This window comes from Triturus cristatus, chromosome 8, assembly GCF_964204655.1.
Source record: "Triturus cristatus chromosome 8, aTriCri1.1, whole genome shotgun sequence".
NCBI classification, from domain to species: Eukaryota; Metazoa; Chordata; class Amphibia; order Caudata; family Salamandridae; genus Triturus; species Triturus cristatus.
In genome coordinates, this window is record NC_140591.1 from 7,439,292 (window position 1) to 7,458,527 (window position 19,236).

Sequence of the window (19,236 nt, forward strand, 5' to 3'; positions counted from 1 at the left end):
CATAAGATGCATCTCATGTACCCCCTCTCATGCTTTGACATAAGATGCATCTCATGTACTCCCTCTCATGCTTTGACATAAGATGCATCTCATGTACCCCCTCTCATGCTTTGACATAAGATGCATCTCATGTACTCCCTCTCATGCTTTGACATAAGATACATCTCATGTACTCCCTCTCATGCTTTGACATAAGATGCATCTCATACACTCCCTCTCATGCTTTGACATAAGATGCATCTCATACACTCCCTCTCATGCTTCGACATAAGATGCATCTCATGCACTCCCTCTCATGCTTTGACATAAGATGCATCTCATGTACCCCCTCTCATTGCTTCGACTTGAGGTGGAATCTCATGTGCTGACTCTCATGCTTCGACATGAGGCAGCATCTTGAGTACTCCAGTAGAGGTGACAGTCAACACTCTGCTCTGGATCGTTGTGCTGCCTACTTTTTAACAAAGTCCTAGACAGGGTAAGTCATGTCCTGCCTGACGTTATCAATACCCCTTTTCTTCAGGAACTGTGACTGACAATTGGAAAAAGCCTTGGTTACCCTCGCTGACTACAGAAGCCTGGTGTGGATTTCTCTATACTTGCTACATTTCAACCAATGTCATCCCTCATCAGCCGGCACAAGGATTCGCAGTAAAGATCTATAAACAGCTCCAGCTCTTTAGAGAATCTGAATATACTTGACCCATCCTAGGCAGGATTTTGTCCTCTTCATGGCATAGGAATGCCCGCGATGACCATTACTGATGGCCTTCACTTCACACTTACTGGAGAAAAAGCTCTGCTTTTCCTCCTGGATTTAAGTGCAGTGGTTGATATGATCTCTCATCGTAGACTCATCAAACACCTATTTCAACTCAGCGTTTCTGATTCTGCCCTTGCCTGGTTCACTAACGCTGACCCCTTCTTCTTCAACGCGTTAACTTAAGAGTTCTATTCAATGTGTCACTCTCTTTTTATAAACATGTCAATAAAGACTCTTCAGTCTGTTTTCTTTTTTATCAAAGTTCTTAGGAAAGTTTGTTTTTCCTTCCTAGCAACCAGCAGCAACTCGTTGTCCAATCTCCCACCTTGTTGACTATTGCAGTTGGTGCACCGGTGACTACCATGAGGTGTCCACAACGAGTTCAAAACTCTGCAGACAATTTCATATTCAATCTTCCAGCTAGATCCACCATCTCTAACCATGTGCGTATTCTCCATTGGTTGCCTCTCCACAAACATGCTCTTTTCCAAACTTTCTGCATTTGTCCTTCTGAGGAGGGTTTATGAGAATGTTCATACAAATGCACACTTTTGTGAGCTTTTTGGAGATTTGTGATGTACCTTCCTGTTTGTCCCCTGAAAAAGAGATTATTGTTTTTTTTTGTTTTTTTGTAGCCGTAGAAGTACTCTGCCTTCTCTGTCTTTCAGGGTTTTGCTAAGGTCTCGCAGTCATTGCTCCTATGCCTGGTATGAGGGCAATAGATGCATTCCTTGTGGGGATCCTCGGAATGTAGTCTTAATTTCCCACAGGAGTCAAAAGGTCTGAAGAAACCATTTTAGAAGCATCTGACATATTTTCTTCAAGGGAAAACAGTAAAAGGTAAAACAGAGAGATGTTGTTTGAAGTAGAAGTCAATTTAAAGACAAGAGTGAGATAATTCTCTTCTTCAGTCAAAAATTTAGCAGAGCTCAAGGATACTCCTCTCACAAGATGTAAAGTAAGTAATCTGACGTATGGTGGTCCTTGAGAGGAGTGGTTCACAGATCCGTCTTCTGATTAGGGGAAGTTTGGTCCTTTTTAAATTATGCGAACAGGTTAACAATGTAATAAGTTGTAACTTTTTCAAGCTCAGTTTAGCACAGTACTGCTTACTCCAAATGACAGGGAGACTCCCACCTTGACGACCGGGATTATTTAAGCATGTGAATCCAAAAAACATGCAATACTGGAGACATTCGACACTACACTCTACACTCCTAAGCGATCTCTTCTCTCTCAGCACTCTTTCTTATTACAACATATTCAAGTCTCTCAAGCTCACAACAGAGGTTTCCCCTTTTAATTTTGGCATCTAAACAAAATAGTTCTCCCTTTTCATTGTAATCAAAAAACAACGGGCCCGATTCACAGAACAAACTTAAGACAAAATCCTAAACTTAGTACCATTTTGGTATTCACAGAATGCACTTACTACTTCTGGTATTCACAGAATGAACTTACTAATTGTGCGATTCACAGAATAAACTGACTACTTTTGCTATTCACAGAATGGATTTAAGACTACTAACTTTACGTCTGCACTCGGGCCGGAAATTCCGGCCCGGAGGCGGAGCTTCCGGCCCGGAGGCGGGGCTTCCGGGCCGGAGGCGGAGCTTCCGGCCCGGAGGTGGGGATTCCGGCCCAGAGGTGGAGCTCCGCCACTGGCCGGAATCCCCACCTCCGGGCCGGAAGCTCCGCCTCCGGCCCGGAAGCCCCGCCTCCGGGCCGGAAGCTCCGCCTCCGGGCCGGAAGCTCCGCCTCCGGGCCGGAATTTCCGGCCCGAGTGCGGACGTAAAGTTAGTAGTCTTAAATCCATTCTGTGAATACCAAAAGTAGTAAGTTTATTCTGTGAATCGCAAAAGTAGTAAGTTTATTCTGTGAATACCAGAAGTAGTAAGTGCATTCTGTGAATACCAAAATGGTACTAAGTTTAGGATTTTGTCTTAAGTTTGTTCTGTGAATCGGGCCCAACAATCTCACATCTCCTCCTTAAAAACGCCCCTTTATTCAGTAACTGCTACTCAGCATATTATAGTTTGATTACCGGATTACCCAAAGGCAGGACACCCTTAGGAGTTGCTTTAGAAATATATACAAATAAATAAATAAAACCTGTCTACAGGGGGTTTGGAGAACAAACAAACAGAAGGAAGACTGTTTTCATGGAAGCCTCAGGGAGATCTTGGGTGTCTCATGGAGTTCTTGTGTGCCTAACGATGATCTTGGATCTCTCAGAGAGATCTAGGGTGTCTCAGGGATATCTTGGGTCTCTCAGGGATATCTTGGGTTTCTCAGGGAGATCATGGGTTTCTCAGGGACTTTGGGTACCTCAGGGAGATGTTAGGTGACTCAGAGATATTGGGTACCTCAGGGAGATTCTAGGTGTCTCAGGGAGCTCTTGTGTGTCTCAGGGAGATTTTGTATGCCTACGGGAGATCTTGGGTGTCTCAGGGAGATCTTGGGTGTCTCAGGGAGATCTTGGTGTCTAAGGGAGATCTTGGTGTCTCAGGGACTTGGGTGCCTCGGGGTGATGTTGGGTGCCTCAGGGTGATGTTGGGTGCCTCTAGAATCTTGGGTGCCTCAGGGAGATTCTGGCAGTCTCAGAGGGATCCTGTGTTTCTTAGGGAGATCGTGGATGCCTCAGGGAGATCGTGGATGCCTCAGGGAGATCGTGGGTGCCTCAAGTAGACCATGGGTGCCTCAGTGAGATCTTTGGGTGCCTCAGGGAGACCACAGAAGCCCCATGGAGATCTTCTACAATACCTTCTTCTCCTTTTCCGAGAGGCTGAGGGAGTCCAGCAGGGAGATCATGTGATCTGCGATACTGTGATCCAGTCCGTCAGGGCGAGGCGGCGAAACCACCAGACTGGGGGGCATCAGGTCTTTTTCACTGGCTACAACCTAGAGATACAAAAAAAATATAAATATTTTCATACATTTATGCTCACCTAAAGCATCTCTCACTGCCCTCATGAGAACGACTGTGAGGGACAATGGAAGAAGGTCTGCAAAGGAGCGAGTAATCAATAGTTCCCCACATTCACCTCTGGACAAAGTCTACCCTATCTCAATAGGTTCACCACTGGACACAATCATCACTAGCTCAACAGGTTCACTATTGGACAGAGTGATCAGTAGCTCGATAGGTTCACTGCTGGACACAGTCATCACTAGCTCGACAGGTCCACCACTGGATGGAGTGATCACTAGCTTAATTGGTTCACCACTGGACAGAGTGATCACTAGCTCAATCGGTTCAGCAATGGACACAGTCATCACTAGCTCAACAGGTTCACTATTGGACACAGTCATCACTAGCTCAACAGGTTCACTATTGGACACAGTCATCTCTAGTTCAACAGGTTCACTATTGGACACAGTCATCACTAGTTCAACAGGTTCACTATTGGACAAAGTCATCACTAGCTCAACAGGTTCACTATGGTGCACAGTCCTCACTAGCTCAACAGGTTCACTATTGGACACAGTCATCACTAGCTCAACAGGTTCACTATTGGACACAGTCATCACTAGCTCAACAGGTTCACTATTGGATAGAGTGATCACTAACTCAATAGGTTCACCACTGGATGGAGTGATCACTAGTTCAACAGGATCACCACTGGACAGAGTGATCACTAGCTCAACAGATTCAATGCTGGACACAGTCATCAGTAGCTCGACAGGTCTAGCACCAGTCTAGCAGCAGTGTTCTGCAACACCTGGAGTCTGGTATAAAGCTCTTTATTGATGGACGCCATAAGTGCATTTCCATAATCCAGATGACTGATTATTAGACCCTGAATGAGTGGTTTCCTTGATCCCACTGGGATCCATTGAACGATTTTATTCAGGGTTCGCATTATGCAATAGCAGGTACACAGAATATGATTTACTTGGTCTTTCATGGACAGTTTGTCGTCCATTCTGACTCCAAGGTTATGTACCATGGGCTTCGGAGATGGGCAGGGGCCAAGGCTCTCAGGCCACCAGTCATTGGACCAGAGTTCATGAGCTTTCCCAAATAGTATTACCTCGTTCTTACTGGCGTTGAGCTGAAGATGGTTAGTTTGCATCCAGGTGTTTATGTGTGTCATGCAGCTTTTAAATCTGGCGTCTGTTGGGTTGGGTCCAAAAGTGATTAACAACTGAGTGTCATCTGTATATGACATTCCATCAAACCCATAAGATCAAATTACCTTGGCCAGAGGTGCCAGATAGAGGTAGAAAAGCATGTAACTAAGTATCGATCCATGGGGGACTCCCTAATCTACCATCCGACTGCAGAACACTAGTGTGCCTATTTGTACAGCGGTGGTTCAATCTTTTAGGTAGTTTCTCAGCCAATTAAGGGCCTTTCCTCTGACTTCATCTCCTGCAACCTTTGTTCTAAGGTTCTGTGGGAGATGGTGTTGAAGGCTGCTGACAGATCTAATAGGACCAGCATTGCTGACTGCCCAATGTCCTGGGCGAGTCTTATGTTGTCAACTATCTCTACCAAGGATGCTTCAGAGCTATAACCAGTTCTAAAACCTGACTGAGATGGATATAACAGTTAATGGCTTTCTAGAGAGGTTGTTAATTGTTTATTGACAGGGGACTCAAGTACTTTTCCAAAGAAAGGAAGTAAGGACATTGGCCAATAGTTACTAGGCTCTGGGATCTGCTCATTGTTTTTTAAGGATTGGTTTGACCCTGGCTGCGTTCCATTTAATTGGAACTTTCACTAGATTTAAGGACATGTTAAAAAGGTCAGTAAGACCATTAAGGAGAGATGGGGAAATTGCAAACAGAATATAGGGTGGGACAGGATCAACAGGGGAACCAGATTTGGGCCTGAGGAGGGCTGCTCTAACATGTTCGTGAGTAAATTCAGTAAACTCTTCTAGAAGTACTGTGGTGGGTGTCTGTATGCAGTCAGACTCGTTACTTTACTCTATGGTGTTATGTTTAGGGAAATTGTTATGATCATCAAAGAATGTAGACACTGTGTCTTCCCAGTCTTGTGAAGATGGACTGTTGGTTTAGCAGGAACGAGGGTTGGTACATTCTTTTGGTATTTTAAGTAGATCCTTGTGTGAATTTGCAGCCTTGTCAATTCTATTAATGATATCATTTTTTGGCTATCTTCACATTATCTAAATAGTGTCTATAGATGTGTAGGCTAGCCTGTCCTCAATGCTTTTAGTTGTTCTCCATTTATGTTCCGCTTTCCTGCTAGCTAGTTTGTCAGTTTGTAGAGATTCAGTGAACCAAGATGATGCTTTAGACTTGTGTTTGACTTTAGAAAGGGGTGAAATAGTGTCAAGGGCTTGTGTAATTGCCTTCTCAAAGACGGCCCCTACATGGTCATTATTCTCTGAGCCTGTCAGGAGAGGACTAACATTGGGGGAAAAGGCTGCCAGGCTGACTTTACTCCAGGGCCTGGTCCATTTCTGTTCAATACTTGGATATTCAAGGGTGGTAGCTGTTTGTAAATGGAATTTTAATAGGCTATGGTCCGACCAGATCAGAGGGATTAGTTTCACCATAGTGTTGGCTTTGTTTGTGAACCAGAGACCAAGGGTGTGGCCAGCTGAATGAGTGGGTCCAGTCTCCTTCTGTACTAGTCCCTGTGTGTTTAGGTTGGTGATCAATTGACTAGTATCTGTGTCAGAAGAGAGTTCAGTATGGAAATTAAAATCTTCAATGAGAAGGAAGTTATCTGCCGCTAGTACGTGTAGGGCAATGATCTCAGTCAAACAGTTTCTGAAATGAGTTTTAGGACCAGGAAGTCTGCAGACAAAGACACCTCTCCAGGTTCACTTGTTCTATTTTTCAATTCGGAAAATACATAGTTCAATCCAATCTGAGGTAATGGTTTCCAAAGTGCTTATCTTAGATCTTGCCCTAAAGGCTACTGCTAGGCCACCCCCTCTTTTGATGTTTCTGTCAAGTCGAATTAGTTGATATTCAGGGGGGAAGGCAGTTGCCACATCAAGAAGGGCTGACTCGTGAAGTCAGGTTTCAGTTATAAAACACGTCTGGTTTCTCTGAGTCTAGCAGACTCCATACCTCAAGTACATGTTTGGGGGTTGATCTGCATTAAAAGAGAGCCCAATTCATTGTTTCTTTTGCTCAAGAGTGTCCCCACCTCCAGTGCTTGTTGACGATGAGGTGGACTCGGATTGACTGCTTTTAGTGACAGGTTTAGGACTAGATGCTAAAACGGAAGGTGCCTCAGGACAGTGTAAAAGTTTGGCAGTGTGTTGATTGTTTAATAGCTTAAGCTCTGCACTTGAATAGTGATAACCAGCCATAACGTTGGGGAAGTTAACAATTTACTAAAATTACATGTGAGATTAAAAAAACGGGCAGGGGTCCTGTCTGCTGGCGGTGGTCAGGCGTGGACAGGCGCAGACATGACACTCACCTGGCCCAGCATGGAGTGCAGGATCTCTGGGCCGGGGGAAATGGCACTCATCTGGTCCAGCATGGAGTGCAGGATCTCTGGGACGTGGCACTCACCCGGTCCAGCATGGAGTGCAGGATCTCTGGGACAGTGGGACATGGCACTCATCTGGTCCAGCATGCAGTGCAGGATCTCTGGGACAGTGGGACATGGCACTCACCTGGTCCAGCATGGAGTGCAGGATCTCTGGGACAGTGGGACATGGCACTCACCCGGTCCAGCATGCAGTGCAGGATCTCTGGGACATGGCACTCACCCGGTCCAGCATGGAGTGTAGGATCTCTGGGACATGGCACTCACCTGGTCCTGCATGCAGTGCAGGATCTCTGGGACATGGCACTCACCCGGTACAGCATGCAGTGCAGGATCTCTGGGACATGGCACTCACCCGGTCCAGCATGCAGTGCGGGATCTCTGGGACAGTGGGACATGGCACTCACCTGGTCCTGCATGCAGTGCAGGATCTCTGGGACAGTGGGACATGGCACTCACCTGGTCCAGCATGGAGTGCAGGATCTCTGGGACAGTGGGACATGGCACTCACCCGGTCCAGCATGCAGTGCAGGATATCTGGGACATGGCACTCACCCGGTCCAGCATGCAGTGCAGGATCTCTGGGACATGGCACTCACCCAGTCCAGCATGGAGTGTAGGATCTCTGGGACATGGCACTCACCTGGTCCTGCATGCAGTGCAGGATCTCAGGGACATGGCACTCACCCGGTGCAGCATGCAGTGCAGGATCTCTGGGACATGGCACTCACCCGGTGCAGCATGCAGCGCAGGATCTCTGGGACATGGCACTCACCTGGTCCAGCATGGAGTGCAGGATCTCTGGGACAGTGGGACATGGCACTCACCCGGTCCAGCATGCAGTGCAGGATATCTGGGACATGGCACTCACCCGGTCCAGCATGCAGTGCAGGATCTCTGGGACATGGCACTCACCCGGTCCAGCATGGAGTTTAGGATCTCTGGGACATGGCACTCACCTGGTCCTGCATGCAGTGCAGGATCTCTGGGACATGGCACTCACCCGGTGCAGCATGCAGTGCAGGATCTCTGGGACATGGCACTCACCCGGTGCAGCATGCAGCGCAGGATCTCTGGGACATGGCACTCACCCGGTCCAGCATGGAGTGTAGGATATCTGGGACATGGCACTCACCTGGTCCTGCATGCAGTGCAGGATCTCTGGGACATGGCACTCACCTGGTCCAGCATGGAGTGCAGGATCTCTGGGACATGGCACTCACCCGGTCCAGCATGCAGTGCGGGATCTCTGGGACAGTGGGACATGGCACTCACCTGGTCCAGCATGGAGTGCAGGATCTCTGGGACATGGCACTCACCTGGTGCAGCATGGAGTGCAGGATCTCTGGGACATGGTACTCACCTGGTCCAGCATGGAGTGTAGGATCTCTGGGACAGTGGGACATGGCAACTCATCTGGTCCAGTATGGAGTGCAGGATCTCTGGGACATGGCACTCACCTGGTCCAGCATGCAGTGCAGGATCACCGGGACAGATAGAGCCTCCTCTGGCATCATATTCAGCAGGTCATTGTAATAGCGCATGTCCACTTCGGTGGTCAGAGAGGGGAGCTCAGGAGCTGCAATGCAACAGAGATAGTCAGGAGATGATGGACAGGTGGGGGCGGTCTGCCCACAACTAACAGATCAGAGGAGGAGGAAGTCAGGCATTCTCCAAGTACAGGAAAACGAGGAAAACAATAGTGACGTTATGGAAAGCTTCCTGGTTTTAACAGAAAGACTCAGGATGAAGGTGGAAAGGAGTGGCTGTGGTATTATTGTGGAGTGTGTCTAAAGTTATCAGTTTATACACTTTGGCTCTTGGACAAGAAACGTTTGATGCATCTGAAGTCTTATTTTGTTGAGATCTTACTATCTAAGAAGATGTTATTATCTAAGATCATTGACTAAATATCATGAGGTCTGTACGGCTAGACTTGACCAGTTGGTAAGAGGCAAGCAATGGATAACATAATATTACATATATGCTACTTGAAAATTAGATAAATATATAAAGGTGTTTGTTATTGGGCAGGGCTGGAAGAGCATTATTAGCCTAATGTGTAAGCTCTGCACTTTATTAGTACCAGTTTACAGCCTTGTCAGGGTGTATATTACCACTCCGTGTCAGGAATCAGAGAGCAGCATGTTAGTAAACATCGGCTCTGGCATTATGGCAAAGGATAGCAAATCCAGGCGGAGGATGAGGGAGTTGTAATAGCTGGTACTTGGGTCTGGGATGTTGGCGTAGCCACCCTGGTGGTCCCTGCTCAGGTAAAGGTGTGGGGGAGGGAGGCTGCAGTGCATGTGAGCTCCACTTCTCTTAGGTAACTGCCCCATACCTGGTATGTGAATCCCACTTCTCTCAGTTAACTGACCCTTACCCGGTATGTGATTTGCACATCTCTCAGTTAACTGCCCCTTACCTGGTATGTGAGCCCTACTTCTCTCAGGTAACAGCCCCTTACCCAGTATGTGAGCTCTACTTCTCCTAGGTAACTGGCCCTTGCCCGGTAAGTGAGCTCCATCTTTCTCAGGTAACCGCCCCTTACCCGGACTCCGCCCGCCCTTCAGTGATTCCATCATCCACTTTATCGGACCCCACGCTATTGCCTCCACAGACTAGATCCTCCTTGGCGATCTCAACTTTCACCTGGACAACTCAAATGACAAAGGCACCTAGTCCCTGCTGGCGAACCTCGCCACCGCCGGACTCAAATTACTTGTTGCCTCTCCAACCCACTCAGCAGGACACACGCTCACGCCAATTCTCTCTGCAAACAACTTCACCTTCAGCCACACCACTGAGCTCCAGTGGACCGACCACCGCTGTGTCCACTTCTCCATGAAACCCACTGTACATCACCAATCAATCAATCAATCAATCAATCAATCAGTACATTTGTAGAGCGCACTACTTACCCGTGAGGGTCTCAAGGCGCGGGGGGGGGGGTGCTGCTACTGCTCGAACAGCCAGGTCTTGAGAAGTCCCCTGAATGCCAGCAGGTCCTGGGTCTGTCGTAGGCAGATGGGGAGGGTGTTCCAGGTCTTCGCGGCAAGGTGAGAGAACGATCTGCTGCCGGCGGATGCAGGAGACAGTAGCGAGGGCGGCAGAGCGAAGCTGGCAGTTCGGGGTGTAGAAGGTTAGACGTTTGTTGAGGTATGCTGGTCCGGTGTTGTGGAGAGCTTTGTGAGCATGGGTGCGGAGCTTGAAGGTGATCCTCTTCTTGACGGGGAGCCAGTGCAGGTCTTTCAGGTAGGCTGTGATGTGGCTGTTGCGGGGGATGTCGAGGATGAGGCGTGCAGAGGCGTTCTGTATGCGTTGTTGTGATTGCTGGAGTTTGGCTGAGGTTCCTGCGTAGAGAGCGTTGCCGTAGTCCAGTCTGCTGCTGACGAGGGTCTGGGTGATTATCCTTCTGGTACCGGTGGGGATCCATCTGTAGATCTTGCGGAGCATGCGGAGGGTGTTGAAGCAGGAGGAGGAGACGGCGTTCACTTGCTGGGTCATTGACAATGCGGAGTCCAGGATGACTCCTAGGTTGCGTGCGTGGTTAGTGGGCGTCGGAGCAGCTCCCAGTGCGGCCGGCCACCATGAGTCGTCCCATGCGGAGGGGGTGGATCCGCTGATGAGGACCTCCATCTTGTCCGAATTCAGTTTCAGGTGGCTGTTCGTCATCCATTCGGTGATGGCCTTCATTCCTTCGTGGAGGTTGGATTTGGCGGTGGTGATGCCCTCAGCTACCCTAAGAGGAGCTAAAACAAGGTCAATGAAGAACCGCTCACCATCGCCCTCATTGAAACCCCTCAACTGACATCCACAGACGCCAATACCACAGCACGCAACCTTTACTGATGGATCTCCAACTGCGCCAACATTTTGGTCCCCCTGAAGAAAGCCCCAAGCAAGGAACACTCCAAGAAAGCCAGCTGGTTCTCTCCCGCCCTTCATGAGTCCAGACACACCTGTAGACGGCTCGAGAAGAGATGGAGGAGCTGCAAGATCCCGGAAGACGACTAAGCCTTCAAGACTGCTGTCACCACACACCAACACCTCATCAGAACAATGAAGAAAATGGCCCTACAAGAAAGGATCAATACGAACACACTCAACAGCAAGGAACTTTTCGCTGTGGTTAAAGAATTCCCCAGACCTAGCACAGAGACTGCAGACATCCACCTCTCCCAAGACCTCTGCAACAACCTCTACATCTACTTCTACTGCAAGATCAGGGAGATAAACAACAGCTTTGACAGCCGCTATACCCATGACCCTCACACCCCAGCCGCAACCACCGCACTATACGATATGGGACCCTAACAGACCCTACTCAGCTGGACCCCCATCACAGAGCACGACATCCTCAAGATCATGAAGAGCATTCACTCTGAAGCCCCCTTGGTCTCTTTCCCGCATCACATCTTCAACAGAGCAGGCACGCCCATCGCCCTCAAACTCTGCTGCACCATCAATGTGCTCTATCAACTCTGCCAGAAACACAAAGAGATCAACCCCTTGCTGAAAAAACCCTCTGTTGACCCGACGGTCCCCAAACCCTACAAACCCATCTCTTTTCTCTCCTTTCCAGCTAAGGTCATCGAGAAGGCCATCAACACCCAACCTTCCGAGTTCATCGAAGCGAACCACATCCTGAACATCTCCCAATCAAGCTTCCAAAGCAACCACAGTACCGAGACTGCCCTCCTCGCCGCCACAGATTATTTCTGCGCCCTCCTCGAATAAGGCAACCCTCATCCTCCTGGACCTCTCGGCCGCCTTTGATGCTGTCGCTCACAGCACCCTATGCATAAGACTCCACAAAGCCAGCATCCACGACAAAGCCTTAGAATGGACCTGCTCCTTCTTCACCATCCAAACACAGAGAATCAGACTTCCTCCGTTCCTCTCAGAACCCACAAAGATCAGCTACAGAGTGCCTCAGGGCTCCTCCCTGAGCCTCATGCTTTTCAACATCTGCATGACCCCGCTTGCAGCCATCGTCAGGAACCACGGACTTAACATCGTCTCCTATGCCAATGACACCCAGCTGATTCTCTCCCTCACCAACAAAGCAACAAACGACAGGAACAACTTTCACGACAGGATGAAGGCTGTTGCCGCCTGGATGAAAAATAGCTGCCTCAATCTCAACTCAGAGAAAAATGAAGTCCTCATCATGGACTCCACCCCCTCCACCTGGGACAATTCTGGTGAACAGTTGGAACCTCCTCAACACCCACAGAATACGTTCAGAACTTCGGCATCATCCTGGACTCCTCGTTCATTATGAGCTGCCAGATCAACGCAGTCTCATCATCCTGTTTCCACATACTACTCCAGCTCCAAAAGATCTTCAAATGGATCCCTACTGAGTGCAGAAAGAAGGTCACCCACGCACTCGTCAGCAGCAGAATTGACTACGGCAACACACTCTACGCCAGCATCACCCTGAAACTCCTCAAGAAACTGCAGAACATCCAGAACGCCTCCGACAGACTCATCCTCAACATCCCCCACTGCAACCACATCACAAGCCACCTAAGAGACCTCCATTGGCTCCCGGTCAACAAAAGAATCACCTTCAAGTTCCTCACACACACCTAGAAAGCCCTACACCACGTGGGACCTGCGTACCTCAACCACCTCCTTGCAATCCACCTACCCACCAGAGACCTCCGCTCTGCCCAACTGACCCTGGCTACAGTGCCACTTATACGCAAGACCACAGACATAGGAAGATCCTTCTCCCACCTCCCAGCAAAGACCTGGAACACCCTGCCTCTCCACCTCAGGCTATCACCGTCACTGCCTGATTTCAAGAAGGACCTCAAGACCTGAGTCTTTGTCTGAACTACACAGCCTCGACTCACCTGCAGCTCTTCTCCACCCGGCCCCCATCCGCACCTTAAAACACTTAAGGGTAAATAGTCGCACTTTACAAGTCTGTGATTGATTACCCGGTATGTGAGCTCCACCTCTCTCAGCTACCTGCCTTTACCCGGTATGTGAGCTCCACCTCTCTCAGCCACCTGCCTTTACCCGGTATGTGAACTCCGCCTCTCTCAGCTACCTGCTCCTTACCTGGTATGTGAGCTCCACCTCTCTCAGCCAACTGCCCCTTACCCGGTATGCGAGCTGCACTTCTCTCAGCTACCTGCCCTTACCCAGTATGTGAGCCGCACTTCTCTTAGGTGACTGCCCCTTACCCGGTATGTGTGCTCCACTTCTCTTGGGTAACTGCCCCTTACCCGGTATGTGAGCCGCACTTCTCTTGGGTAACTGCCCCTTACCCGGTATGTGAGCTGCACTTCTCTCAGGTAACTGCCCCTTACCTGGTGCTGACGGTAGTGGGGTGGGTGGAACCACAGGTGGAAGCTCCTCTGCATGCGCTTTCTTCTTCCCAACAGGTGTTGTTGAGGGAGGGGCCACGGGAGGCATCTAAAGAGACACAAAGTGAGAGCTGTGAAGGGCCTCTGCAGGGGCCACTGAGAGCTTTTCACTGACATTGAGACTATCTCAGCAGCTGCCCTGTCAGGGTGACACTTTAGCCATTGGTGTGTTTATGTGAGTAAGCATCATTTTCAGGGTAGTGAGAAGAGCCTGGGTGAGGGTGTGACATATGTCCTCTCCAGGTGTGACATATATCCTCTCCGGGTGTGACATATATTCGCTCCAGGTGTGACATATATCCTCTCCAGGTGTGACATGTACCCAGTCCACGTGTGACATATATCTTCTCCAGGTGTGACATGTACCCAGTCCAGGTGTGACATATATCCTCTCCAGGTGTGACATACATCCTCTCCGGGTGTGACATAGATCCGCTCCAGGTGTGACATATATATTTTCTCCAGGTGTGACATACATCCTCTCCAGGTTTGACATATATTCTCTCCAGGTGTGACTTGTATCCTCTCTAGGTGTGACTTGTATCCTCTCCAGGTGTGACTTGTATCCTCTCTAGGTGTGACGCATATCATCTTCATGTGTGATGCTGCTGCTGTAGTGTGCAAGTGAATATTCGAAGCGGTGCATCTTATAAAGAGAAGGTGGTACCCAGTCACATTGTGTCCACAGTGGGCCTGCTTACCTCCCACTGAGCCACAATTAAAGCCAGAGGTTGTCAATCGGCAGGACTGTTTGCTACAGCAGCCTTATGTGAAATGACACCAGCTGGGTAACCCAGTTACTGTAGCTTGACTAAGCTAATGATGGAGGTGAAGGGAGAAGCTTGGTGTGCAGGGAAGAGGGGCAGATAGCCGGATAGTTTACTGAGGCAAGTTGGCACTTTGTGAGATTGGGAAGCTAGTTAATTCAGGATATGACCAGCTGCATGAAGTGTCAAGCTGTTTTGCCCCCTGCCCTCTTGAATAATTCTGATTGGGGAACCCTTGCATGCACTTTAACAAACTGTGCTGCATTACAGTGCACGATCTTCGTTGTGCTCGGCTGGGGGGTGCCTCAGTGAGAACAACTGAAAATACACTTATAAAACTAACAAGGTGTTTAACACATAAGACAAAGGCTGGAAATGTGTTGCCTTTATGACATGGAGGTCAGTGTCAACCCCATCTCCTGTGCACACTCTTCTAAACATTGTGAAAGATGAGCTGTCCTTCTGGGGGTCTACCATGAGTGGTACATGGAACACCAGGGTATTGTCTGCAATCAAGGTCAAGAACTTGGGGCCCTTCTGCTAATGCAACCATCTATTTAAAAGTGCCCCTTCTTCCTTCCGCCCTACTGATGCTAAAATGGACTCTTACAGCTTTGCTCTTGGTCACTTAAATTCCTGATTTATAGATTCCAAGTATCAGCTGTTTCCAACCAATCGGTGATTAGAGAGCTTTAAACAGCAGTGGGGTTCCATCTTCCCAACACAAAGGATATTCATTGAAATGGTGCTCAAGGTTGAGGAGAGAAAAAGAAGGGCTCATCTCGATCAAAGATCGTGCGTGTACCTCCATCATGCTCAAGGTTTGTACTGCGCACCATCACCCGGGAGGTTGTCCTGGTGCTCAGCGGGCATGAGTTTAGGCACACCTAGGGCCTAGTGGAACTACTCGAAACCAGGTCTTCAGCTTCTTGCGGAGTGCACGAAGTGGTGAGGAGGCTTTGATGTGCAACAGGAAGTCACTCCACACTTCAGGAGCGATGCAGGAGAAGGCCCGACAGCCGGATCTGGTTTTCCGTATGCGTGGGACGAGCGGAGGTGTCTGAAAGGTTTGTGAACACAGATGTGAGTGTTGGGGTATGGTAGGTCAGTGTCACGTAGTCCCTTAAAAGTGTGGGTGAGGACTTTGAATTCTGCTCGTGAGTGGGACTCCTCCAGGTGTGGTGCGATGTGAGTGCGGCGTGGGAGGTTGAGAGTGATTCTGGTCACGAGTTTTGAATGTTCTGCAGCCTACTGGTGAGTTGTTTTTTTTCCCGGCATAGAGGGTGTAGGAAGCTCTGCATATACTATACCAAAGAAAGGCATAGTGAGCACATGGTCCAGGGAGGGCCCAGAGGTATAGCAGAGGCTAAATTAGGTAAGTACTAACGAACAAGTTACTTACCTTCGGTAACGCTTTTTCTGGTGGATACAGTATCTGCCTGTGGATTCCTCACCTTGTGAATATCCCTTGCGCCAGCAACATTCGGAAACTTTTGTAGCAGTCCACGCCGATGGGGTCGAAGACAACGTCACAGAGGCACGGCTCCGCTCGCGACTCCGCTGACGTCACCGGCTCCATAAGAAGACCTCGTCGGCGTGATGACGTCAGTTCCGCCCTTTTTTCCGTGCCTTCGAGGCACACGGATGGACTGACAGCAATATATACACAGCATACACAGTACATAATATACAATGCAACACACACAGTGTGGAGAATAAATAGGAAGGCAAAAGAAATAACACAATGCCTTTGATAGTAACAAATACATTTTGAAACACCATCATATACTGAAGGTATACAAGGCTGGACAACGGAGAGGCGGGTGGGTCAGTGAGGAATCCACAGGCAGATACTGTATCCACCAGAAAAAGCGTTACAGAAGGGAAGTAACTTGTTCTTCTGATGGATACACCTGCCAGTGGATTCCTCACCTTGTGAATAGATTCCACAGCAGTCCCACTCCCGGAGGGGGGTGTCCACCCTTCTATACCAGAAAGTCCTGAAGGACGGAACGAGCAAAGTGTCCGTCCCGCCTCACCTCAGAGTCTAAACAATAATGTTTTGCGAAGGTGTGGAGGGAGGCCCAAGTTGCCGCCCTACAAATGTCCTCCACAGGAACACCCTTAGACAAAGCAGAAGTGGAAGACTTTGCTCTAGTGGAATGAGCTCTTAAACCCTCTGGAGGTTCCTTACCTGCCAAAGAGTAACATATCTTGATGCACAAGACAATCCATCTGGAAAGGGTGCGCTTGTGCACCGCTCGACCTTTCCTGCAGCCAACAAAGCCCACGAAGAGCTGGTCGTCAACTCGAAAGTCTTTTGTCCTGTTAAAGTAGAAGCTCACCGCCCTCTTAGGGTCTAGATGGTGAAGCCGCTCCTCCTCCTTGGAAGGGTGAGGGGGAGGATAGAAGGTAGGAAAGGTAATGGACTGCCCCAGATGGAAAGGAGTTACCACTTTAGGCAGAAATGCAGCCCTGGTCCTGAGTACCATTCTTTCAGCATGAATGGTCAAGAACGGGGGTTTTGAACTCAGAGCTTGAAGCTCACTTACCCTCCTTGCCGAGGTGATTGCTATGAGAAAAACCGTCTTAAAAGACAACAGTCTCAAAGGACACTTGTGTAAGGGCTCGAAAGGAGAACCCATACGATAAGTTAAGACAAGGTTTAAGTCCCATTGAGGCACAATAAAGGGAGTAGGAGGAAACCTGTTTGTAAGGCCCTTAAGAAATCGTAGAACAATAGGCGATTTGAACAAAGACGGCTGATCTGGCAAGCAAAGGAAAGCCGACAAAGCCGATAAGTATCCCTTAACAGTAGACACAGCAAATCCTTGCTGAGCAAGAGAAAGGGCAAACTGCATAATATCAGATAAGCGAGCCCTCAAAGGATCAACTGACTTCTCTCCACACCAAAGTACACATTTAGACCACCTATAGGAATAGATAGATTTGGTGGAATGAGGTCTGGCAGACAAAATTACATCTACCACATCAGGCGGGAGAGAAAAATAATTCAGGTTGCCCCGTTCAATCTCCAGGCATGAAGGTGTAAGCTCTGGAGGTGGGGGTGTAGAACCTGCCCCTCCGACTGCGAGAGGAGGTCTGCCCTCAGAGGGAGGCGGAGCGGAGGGCACGAGGAGAGGTGGAGAAGATCTGTGTACCACACCCTTCTTGGCCAATCCGGGGCGATCAATATAACTTGGGCCCTTTCTTGGCGAATCTACCTCAGAACCCGAGGAATCAAGGGTATGGGAGGAAACGCGTAAAGGAGTTGTGAGCCCCAACTCAACTGAAACGCGTCCCCTAACGCTCCCTGCATCGGAAACTGGAGACTGCAGAATGACGGGCAGTGAGCGTTCTCGTGAGAGGCAAACAGGTCCACCCGAGGAGTTACCCACATCCGAAAGACGTGACGAACCACCTCCGGATGAAGCCTCCACTCGTGGTCGGCGGAGAACTGCCAACTGAGACTGTCTGCACGTACGTTCAGAACCCCGGCCAGATGATTTGCCATCAGACAAATCTGATGATCCTGAGCCCAGGACCAGAGACACAGAGCCTCTCTGCAGAGACAATGAGACCCCACTCCTCCCTGCTTGTTGACATACAACATCGCAGTAGTGTTGTCTGTCAGGACTTGAACCGACTGACCGCGAAGGGATGGGAGGAAGGCCTTGAGCGCCAAACGTATCGCCCGCAATTCCAGAAGGTTGATGTGAAGCAACCTTTCCTCTGGAGACCAAAGACCCTTGAACTCCAGATCCCCCAGATGAGCACCCCACCCTAAAGTGGATGCATCCGTTATTACTGTGGCCACAGATGGAGGTAGATGGAAGGGCTTTCCTTGCGACAGATTGCCCTCCACGCTCCACCAAGACAGATCCACTGCAGCTTCTCTGGAGATCCTCACAGACTCCCTGAGATCTCCGTTGTGCTGATACCACTGCCTGCGGAGGCATCACTAGAGCGCCCTCATGTGCCAGCGTGCATGGTTGACCAACAGAACGCAGGAAGCAAACAGACCAAGCAGGCGAAGGACCTTCAGGACTGGAACGACCGCTCCATTGTAAAATAAAGGAATTAATTCCTGTATGTCGAGAATCCTCTGCGGAGGTGGGAATGCCCGACACACAGTAGTGTCCAGTACCGCACCTATGAACAGGTTGCGCTGAGAGGGCACCAGGTGAGATTTGGGCACGTTTATCGAAAAACCCAATTTGTACAACAGCCGAGTTGTATCCTGCAGATGATGTAGCACCTTTCCCGGAGACTCCGCTTTGATCAGCCAGTCGTCCAGTTTGGGGAAAACTGGAATCCCCGACCTTCTGAGATGGGCTGCCACCACTGCCATCACCTTCGTGAAGACTCGGGGTGCAGTAGTAAGACCAAACGGAAGGACCGCAAACTGATAATGTTGCGATCCTACCGTAAACCGGAGATTCTTCCTGTGTGACTTCAGGATGGGGATGTGGAAATACGCATCCTGCAAGTCGATCGACACCATCCAGTCCTCCTGATTCAGCGCCTGAAGAACCTGCGCAAGGGTGAGCATCTTGAACTTCTCTTGCTTCAGATAAAGATTCAATATCCTGAGGTCCAATATCGGACGCAATCTGCCGTCCTTTTTCGGAATCAGGAAATACCGGGAGTAGCATCCCTGACCCCTCTCCTGCTCTGGAACCACCTCTATCGCACCTTTCTGTAGTAACTTCAGGACTTCCTCCTGTAGGAGAAGACGGTGGTTCTCTGAGCAAGCCCCTTGACAAGGAGGGGAATTTGGAGGGAATTCCCAAAAAAGAAGGGCGTACCCATTTTCTACAAGATCTAGAACCCAAA

At 49.3% G+C, this 19,236-nt stretch overlaps 1 protein-coding gene across 1 annotated transcript in view; it reads right to left on the reverse strand.

Moving 5' to 3' along the window:
• The window catches only part of SPAG17 (sperm associated antigen 17), a 1,802,643-nt gene that overhangs the window by 1,100,155 nt on the left and 683,252 nt on the right, over positions 1-19,236 (reverse strand). The window contains exons 10-12 of the mRNA XM_085620708.1: positions 13,577-13,682; positions 8,708-8,826; positions 3,527-3,664 (exon numbers count right to left, since the gene is read on the reverse strand). Of these exons, the coding sequence (XP_085476834.1) occupies positions 3,527-3,664; positions 8,708-8,826; positions 13,577-13,682 (363 nt within the window). The remainder of the gene's footprint in view (positions 1-3,526; positions 3,665-8,707; positions 8,827-13,576; positions 13,683-19,236) is intronic.